At 39.8% G+C, this 9,474-nt stretch overlaps 1 protein-coding gene across 1 annotated transcript; it reads right to left on the reverse strand.

Moving 5' to 3' along the window:
* Positions 1-35: 35 nt before the first annotated feature.
* Positions 36-8,576, reverse strand: LOC107672271 (hyaluronan synthase 3-like). The gene is made up of 4 exons (XM_016465401.1): positions 8,397-8,576; positions 3,064-3,693; positions 2,409-2,510; positions 36-2,286 (listed from the first exon to the last, which is right to left on the reverse strand). The coding sequence occupies exons 2-4, from the start codon at positions 3,691-3,693 to the stop codon at positions 1,357-1,359; spliced, it is 1,662 nt and encodes a 553-aa protein (XP_016320887.1). The 5' UTR covers positions 8,397-8,576; the 3' UTR covers positions 36-1,356.
* Positions 8,577-9,474: the final 898 nt, after the last annotated feature.

Below are 9,474 nucleotides of genomic sequence, written 5' to 3' on the forward strand. Positions count from 1 at the left end.
TTTAATTAAACTAATGGAAATAAAATAGTATATATGTTATATATATACTATAAAATAGTATATATGCTAAATAGTTTATGTTATAGGAAAAGGTCGTAAGAATTTGCAAAGGTGGTCAGATTCTGTAACATCAGGCTAACATGCAGAATTAGCTAACATACTTTATATAAATAATCAGTTTGGGGGTGAGAAAAAGCTGTTACAATCATGACATCACAGGTCCACATCATGCCTCTTAGGTTAAAAATAATCTCACCAGGTAGTGAAGCATGAATGAAATGTTATTAGATTATAAGCCTCTATAGAAAATGACTATTAGAAATGCTATTCAAAGTCTGTAAACAAATGTAATGTGTAAAGTTTCAGGCAGTATAACTGGACAGTTTTTTTTTTAAATATAATGTAACACTGTTTATGCTTTGAAGTTCTCAGAACTAGGGGAAAAATTGTAATAGTTTAAGTATTACTGACCATGTTTGTTATGTCTCTGGTTCTACCACCTATAATGAAAATAATAAAAAAACGAATTGATCTTATACTTCTAGCAAGTTTGTCTTATAGGTAAAAAAGGAGAATGGGAATAAAAATAGGAGACCAATCTTTCCTCCATTTTTTTTTTTAAACTAACACAGGAACAAAACATTCTAGATGCTAGAGAAAATCCTCTTTGGTTGCCTGACACTATCCATTTACTGGAACTGGATGTTACTATATACATCTTGAACTGTAAACATGTACAGTGTAGTAAATATTTGTGGAGTACCATAAAATTCTCATTTAAATGCTGTTTGTACTTTCTTGAATGTTCTATCATGCTACCCCACAAAAGGATCTGCAGCACCACAATTCTAATGATGAAATATAGAATTATGCTGGATTGTCAGATAAAAGACGTTAAAATACTGACTGGGTTTGGCAAACTCAATGTCTTATGCCGGTTTCCTCAAGTGTTGGCACACATCTCTCTATCCTTGAAAGTTCACATTCTGTCTAATTATAAATCCAAGCACCAATATAGCCCCTTAACTTAATATGAGTGTGCCAGATGAACTACATTAACTTATCACTCTTACACTAACCTTTGGCTCAACTTTTTGTTCTCACCTTGGCTGGCCGCCTCCTTATTGTGTGCTTTATAATCAGGAGAAGCACCATTCCTGATGTCAGCTTTTGTAAATTATGGCTCTCTCAAAAACTCCACTGTTTGAAACCTCTCAAGTAGCCATCGCTAACAACATCCGACAGCTTGGACTTGCACATGATCCATAATTATAACCAAGATTGCAGCACCAGGTAAAGACGGGGCCATTTCAAATGAGCCCTGACAGCATGTAGAGATCTTTTGGAGAGACCATGCTAGGCTTCGGCATAGGATAGGTGATACTGTTCCTCTCTTTTGTTACAGCGCTTAGCCACTATGGCCAGGTAGAGCACCAGGAGTATGAGCCAGTAACAGGCATAGAGGATGGTGCCTGCAATGAGAAGAGCCTTTTCTGTCTCACTAAATGGCTCTTGCACCTCACAGTAAATGGTGTAAACCACGCCACCGAGCAGTATGGCTGCCCACACGGTCACAGGCACAGCCCCAATAAGGTTTACCACTATCTTTTTCCTGCCTGATGTTCCCCAACCTGCTTTGTTAATAGTCAACAGGGCAAAGATCTTAGCAGGCAGCAGGCTTGACATGTAGAGTAGTGAATACAGTGACATGAAGATCATGACAAGCCTGCCCCGCAGGAAGCAGGCATAGGTGGCTTTCACCATGCCCACCAGTTGGACTGTTAGCAAGAAGAGCAAGATGTTCCATAACCGGCCTCGGTAGAACAGGTGGATGACTGTAGCCACCAGAAAGAAAGGGAAGAACCCGGTGACCACAGATTCATAGGTCATCCAGAGGCTGTGCTTGTGGAACCAAAGGGCGTTGTAGAGCCACTCTCGAAAGTAAGACTTGCTCCAGCGGGTCTGCTGGTTGAGCCAGCGCAGATATTGCGTGGGGGTCTCGGTTTGGCATTGTGAGCGTGCCGTGAACTTGGTTTTGTAGCCAAAGCTGAGGACGCGGTTGGTGAGGTGGCGATCATCCCCGAAGCTGCACTTGCTTCCTAGGAAGGTCTGATGATACCAGGGCTCCAGGAACTGCTGAAGAAGAGAGTTGCGGTACATTCCCAGAGGTCCACTGATACACTGCACACATCCAAAGTAAGACTGGCATGCCCGCTCCACGTTGAAGGCCATCCAGTAACGGACACTGCTCAGGAAGGAGATCCAGGAGTCGTACTTGTTCAGAATCTGAAAGAGACAATGAAAGAACTTTTGGTGAGTACTCTATAAAGAAGAAACCCACTGGAAAACTTCTCAAATTAGTTTGTTGAAAGGGACATAAAAATTACTAAAATAGGCAAATTTCTCACCTGAACATCTCCTCCAACACCACCCACTTCCGGATCCTCCTCTAGAACCTTCAGCATCTCAATGGTGCATGCTGGATCCAGTACAGTGTCGGAATCACATACCTGCAAACAAAACCAAGAGATATATAAAATGAATTAGAAGACTTCTCAAGAATTTAACTCATGTACAACTGGTTTCCTTTTTTCAAGTGAGGCTGATGTTGATTGTCTGAACAATGCAAGGACTGTTGAAAGAAACTAGTGGCACCACAAACACTGGCTCACAGATGTTTCAAGGTCATCTTTGTTTCTGAAGATATCAGTCATATGTTGAACAATGAAAGGCTGATGACAGCACAGGTGTGTTCAGGACTACAGGTGAAGGTAAGTAGTAAGACTGATCTTTGACCTCAGTGTTGCAAGGATTCGGATTACAGTGGCATTGAGGAAACTATAAGGTGATAGCAGACTATGGATTGTGACAGTAAATTGTTGGCTCACCAATATTAAAGTAATTTGGCCTTCTGAGAGCAACAAGTAAGCATGTCTGGAATGGATGCTCTTTATTCCTATTACTTTAGGGGTAATTGTCATATTATTGTGTGAACATTTATTCATGGATTCAGGATTCTTTCCGTTTTATTAATTTTAGGTTGTTAGTGGGGTCTAGACTTACCTGTATGTAATCCACAGTATCTCCCAGTGCTTTGAAGGCTGTATACATGACCTCCCTCTTGCCGCCCCACTCTTGCATGATGCAGGAGTAACGACAGCTCCGCACCAACCTGGCCACCCGTGCAGCCTCCTCAGCATGCAACGAACCTTTCCCTCCTCCCCCATCCCCGTCCCTATGGTAATTCCCCTTCCACACCACACAGCCTGTCTGCTCCACTCCCCCCATCACCTCCTGGAAGATGTCCATCATGTAACCATCCTCCTGCCGATTCCCATCCACCACCAGCACTACTTTAAGCCCGGGAAAAGAAATGTGGCGAATGCTCCGAAGACACTTGCGAAGGTAGTCCGGATCCTCCTGATAGGCTGCGATGCAGAGGGCCACAGTGCGCCGCAGGTGCTGGGGTCTGGAAGGGCCACGCATTTGTCGGTGCTCTAGGAAGGCAAAGAGGCTCTGCAGGAGGAGGTGAAGGGATAGAAAGGCTCCGTACAAGCCAAAAGACAGGTGGTGCTGCTCGGTGTGGATGAACTGGTAACCTGTCACATAAGCCAGTAGGATGGCAAAAAGCACCACTGCCGCAAATAGGGTGGTGATGAAGATCCGCACCGCAGTGCCAAAGCGAGAGGGCATCTGAAGAGAGAGAAAAAGAGATGACATAATTAAGGGTAGAAAAATCATCATTACCTCTTCTTCTCTCTCCTTACCTGACCATTTCCTCTTTTCTCCCCACCAACAAGTAGCTCTTTCTCTATAGTGGAACAGTGATGTTTAACCGTTTTGAAACAGCACAAATCCAAATATCAACAGCAAATATCCTAGTAGACATGTAGGGAGATCTTATGTATTTTAGTAATAAGAATTTAATTTTAAATTACAGTGAATCTCATAACGACATGAATTCACCCCAAAATCAATAGGAAAAAAAAGAAATTATAATAATAAAAAATAGAAATCATATTTTGAATGAATAAAAAAAAAAACGTCTTTTTATGACTATCAAGATTTTTTACATCCATGCATTTTACCTCCAAATTCCCATTAATCTAATGTGTACAGATGTTTTCATTTTAAGTGTTTGTTATTCCTAATGTAATTATTTCCAATTAATATATCATTATATAAAACCATCTTGCGTAGACATAATTATTTTTTAATAAAGCCAGCATTAAAGCTCTACAACAAATACTAATATTATGTATTTTACAACTTTTAAATTGTATTTTATTTTTTTGCATTATGGTAATAAGAATGGGATTAGTTTAACATTAAAGTAAAGAGAATTTGGGAATTTTATATATATAATATATACAGTATATATATATATATACACAGTATACATATACATATATACATATATATACACATATATAAATAGACAGTATATATATATATATATATTACTTATTTATTTATTGACAGGCTTTGTGAGATTCACCGACAGAAAGGGAACAAAAGAATGATTCAATACTTTTAATGCATTAAAAAAAAAAAAAAACTTGGCAACAACGGACATTGTGACAATATTAGAATACTACAAACTTCACGTGAAACTCTCTCTCAGTCACTCTCTCTCTCTGTCTTTCTCACTTTTTTCTCATTTTCTCAGGTTAATGACTTTAATTAAAGGCTAGAATGAGTTTGGCAGGTAATCAGTGGCAGCCAGACTAGGGAACAATCCCCCCCTTTCATTCATTCAATTGCCTCCTGCTCCCCCTTTCATGAAAGAAAGAGCCGCTTCACTCAGTGCCCTTATATCATAACAGCCACCGCAATGGAGAAGAGTGGCAGAAATAACGCTGACTTCCACTGAAGTGGTTTTTGATATTTCTACCACAGTAACTGACTGTTCTCACAGTTATTTACAGCTGCACCAGACCAGTACTTAGCTGTTTTACGTCATATAATTCCAAGAAATACATAACTGATCCTTTCATATTAGCAATTTGGGTTTAACTTTAAGCAATGTATCTGGAGTTAGAACTGCCAAAATTCCCAAATGTTACCTGTGCACTATAATGGATTTATCCCTTTCTTGTCTTGTCCTATACATTTACCTGTGATGTGAACAAAGACAAAGCGTATAGACCCTGAGGGTCAGATAGAGACAGCAGGCAGATACAGAGTTACGTTTGACTCTAATTAGAGGGAATCTTCCTCCGGAGGCTTGTTATCTCAGAGGGACGGGTGTGAAGAAGAGCCCCATGTTAAACAGGACACTAACCATCACTCAGCCGCCAAACACTAGAAACAAACCCACAACCATATGTGTGATGAAATGTGTTCAAACCACAGCCTTTGATCACTTGGTAGGATTGTTACGTCAACTTAAGATGCACAACCAAGATTAGTGGCAAATGTATTTATTTGCTGCATTGGTAAATATTTTCAAAATATATGCTGTATGTGTGTCTTTATATATATATATATATATATATATATATATATAGACAGTATATATATATATATATATTACTTATTTATTTATTGACAGGCTTTGTGAGATTCACCGACAGAAAGGGAACAAAAGAATGATTCAATACTTTTAATGCATTAAAAAAAAAAAAAAACTTGGCAACAACGGACATTGTGACAATATTAGAATACTACAAACTTCACGTGAAACTCTCTCTCAGTCACTCTCTCTCTCTGTCTTTCTCACTTTTTTCTCATTTTCTCAGGTTAATGACTTTAATTAAAGGCTAGAATGAGTTTGGCAGGTAATCAGTGGCAGCCAGACTAGGGAACAATCCCCCCCTTTCATTCATTCAATTGCCTCCTGCTCCCCCTTTCATGAAAGAAAGAGCCGCTTCACTCAGTGCCCTTATATCATAACAGCCACCGCAATGGAGAAGAGTGGCAGAAATAACGCTGACTTCCACTGAAGTGGTTTTTGATATTTCTACCACAGTAACTGACTGTTCTCACAGTTATTTACAGCTGCACCAGACCAGTACTTAGCTGTTTTACGTCATATAATTCCAAGAAATACATAACTGATCCTTTCATATTAGCAATTTGGGTTTAACTTTAAGCAATGTATCTGGAGTTAGAACTGCCAAAATTCCCAAATGTTACCTGTGCACTATAATGGATTTATCCCTTTCTTGTCTTGTCCTATACATTTACCTGTGATGTGAACAAAGACAAAGCGTATAGACCCTGAGGGTCAGATAGAGACAGCAGGCAGAGTGTTATGTTTGACCGTAATTGGAGGGAATCTTCCTCCGGAGGCTTGTTAGCTCAGAGGGACGGGTGTGAGGAAGAGCCCCATGTCAAACAGGACACTAACCATCACTCAGTCCCCAAACACTGCAAACAAACCCACTACCATATGTGTGATGAAAGGCATAAAGGTGTTCAAACTACAGCCTTTGATCACTTGTTATGTCAACTTAAGATGCACAACCAAGATTAGTGGCAAATGCAATTATTTGCTACATTGCAATCTGCGTAACCCCTGGATGTCACAGTATATGCCAGAATATAATGAGAACCTGGGGTGAGAACCTGTATTCTCAGGTGTGGACCAGATAGAATGAGGACTTTTGGATGCAGGATAGGACACTGACAAAGGGAGGAGGTGGGAGAGGAATGAAGGGGGGCTGGGAATCACCAGGACCGAAGAGGGAGGGCAGCAGGTGAGAGGAAGTGAGATGAATGGCTGGAAGGGAGAGCATGATGTGTTTGGGTAAATTGAGTATGTGCCAGTACAATGTACTAATGTACATTATAATTATAATGATCAACTGAAATAATGATCAAATGAGACTGTCAGATACAGAATATACAACATTTAAACTTTTTAAACCGCATTCTCCACAGTCATGTCATGATGTGATTGGTGTTATAGCTCCTTAACAAGAAGACTTGGCTTGCTATATACCGGTACTTGAATTCTTAAAATTGTTAATGGGTCAATGATGTGATGCTTTTTTATTTATTTCATTAATTTCTGCCCTGGATCTATTAAGTTATTTAAAAATACATAAAAAATTTAATTAATTTAACAATATAAAAATGACTTGAATAAATTTCTTCTATGACAAACATGGCTTCAGTTTCTGAATTCAATTTATATATATATATTTTTTAAGTCAAAATTGTCTATGTAGTGTAACTTAATGGAGATTATAAGAAATAAAATAAAATAAATACAAAAATAAGAAGTGACATTCAAAAATATTAAAAAATACTTTCTTTTATATATGCCATATGCCAAATATTTCATATGCCAAATCAAAGTTAATGTGGCGCATAACCAACATGAAGGAAAGCTGTCATGTGACAAAAAAAGACAACCAACAAAGATTACACTTCTAAGAATTTGACACATATTTTAAACAAGATTTTTCAATAATTTCTACTTATTTGTCTTTCACCCTTATAACAATAAAATGTGAAGAACTTTAGAGAAAATGTAGAAATAAAAAGAAAATAAAACAAAACACTAGGGGGCACCTACAGAGATTTCAGCCTCTCACATCCAATATCCAATATCCAAAGCACCCAGAATCATGTATTCCTTGTGTTTTAATAATTTAATGTTCACATTCAGTTATATAAAACTGATTTAACAATATTGATTTAATAATTTTAATCCTGTTAAATAAACTTTATAAAACACATCAGATTTCCACAAAAACACATTGGACTTGCATGTAATAATTAACAAGTCTATTGTAAATTCTGTGCTGGGGTGAATCTTGAAAATTTGCTCATTATTCTGGTCCCAGGCAAAGTGAACAAACCCAGAAGCATTTTTTCAAAACTCTCACCAGACCCTTGTGTTGTCAATCTACTGTATGACGACATGGAAACTAAACAGACATCATTTTCCTTAATCGGGCAACAACTCTTAAAACACAAATTATGAAGCTTTCCTGTTTTACCCCATCCTGCTGCCCACTTATTTACTCAGCCTCAAGGCACTAACAAGGGTGCCAGCAAACCATGGGCCTTATTCCACTAGGACTAAGACTGCAATTACTAAAAACACACACGAGGACCTTAAAAATCTCACACATTCACTGATTCTCTCCAGTTCAATACTAAAAGCTATCCATAACCATTTATTTTTAAGTTATTTAGTGCAGCAGTGATTTTTTAGTACCCTGTACAAACACAAGCTTACAGTAACCTATCTGTGTGAAAACACAGCCATCCAACCTAAAACTCCACTCTTTGACTCTCTCTCAATTTTAGTATCACACACACATACAACCACACAATGAACATATGACAGAGCTCTCAAGCTGCATGCTTTCATATTTCAATCCACTCCCACAATAACACAGACACAAGATGAAACTCAAGTTGAATTAAACATCTCTTACCTTCCCAGCCCCGCAGATGTGACGGTGGGCTCTCTCTCTTTCTCTCTGAGCCAGTGTGTGCGAGTGTGTGTCTGCCAGGCGTCTGCTCCACTCCTCTCCACCACAGTTGAGCACAGCACCGTCCTTGTTCAGCCTCCTGCTCACACTACATCTTTATTCCAGCCACACTTAATTCAGGAGATCCCTTATCCAAAAATACAGCACCATTGCTCTCCTCCTCCTCCTCCTCTGCTTCCCTCCCCTTCTTTTTGTGTCTCTGCCTCCCTCTCCTCCTGAGGCATGAAGGCCTCTGATATCAGCTCTGAATTAAGTTCTCACCTGATGTGAAGAGGTCGGGGGTCCACCGATGGACCTCATTCCTCTGTGTCAGTGCTGTACTGCAGTGGCATCGTTCTGCAGTGCAGCCCGAAATCCTTCAAGGTCCCTTCTCTGTGCTTTTCCCCCTGCTCTGCAGTGCAGCCAGCCTTCAACAAGACTCGGGACTGTTTAAGCAGGCACCCTCTTCTCTTGGCTACACACACACCCTCTCAATGCATCCTTTATTGGGTTATTTATTTATCTATCACCCCTCCCTGCACCCCTCCTGCTGGCAGCCTGCAGGTCCAACACCGGCTGATGAAGAGATCTGCGAGAGAAGGAAGAGAAAGATAGACTGCAGCAGGATCGGACATAATCAATATCCACTGTATCTCCAAACATTCCTATCTCAGTTGTGTCTTCCTCCGGCACCCAATGAAAACTTGCTCTGTTTTTGAAACGATCCCTCCGAAATTCACCGCCCAGGTAAAACACACTCACACCCTTTTTCTTTCCGACTCTGCTGCATGGCAGGAAGAGTAATTAGCGTAATGGCTCTTTCATGGCTAAGTAGCAGTCGTGGGAAGGTTATTATGGGGGTTGCGGGGAAGGAAGGTGAAAGTGTGACTCTCCATCGGCCTGGCTTCAGTGCTGGGCAGTGATTTACCCCTTACTGTGGAAACATTTTGGATCCTAACCAGAGAAGCAATTATAAGAGACACCTCAAGAGCCTGTGAGGTTTCTTTGCAGAAACTCTAAGACAAAGTTTATGACTTCCAAC

The sequence above is a fragment of the Sinocyclocheilus anshuiensis genome, unplaced genomic scaffold, assembly GCF_001515605.1.
Source record: "Sinocyclocheilus anshuiensis isolate Anshui unplaced genomic scaffold, SAMN03320099.WGS_v1.1 scaffold997, whole genome shotgun sequence".
Lineage (NCBI taxonomy): Eukaryota > Metazoa > Chordata > Actinopteri > Cypriniformes > Cyprinidae > Sinocyclocheilus > Sinocyclocheilus anshuiensis.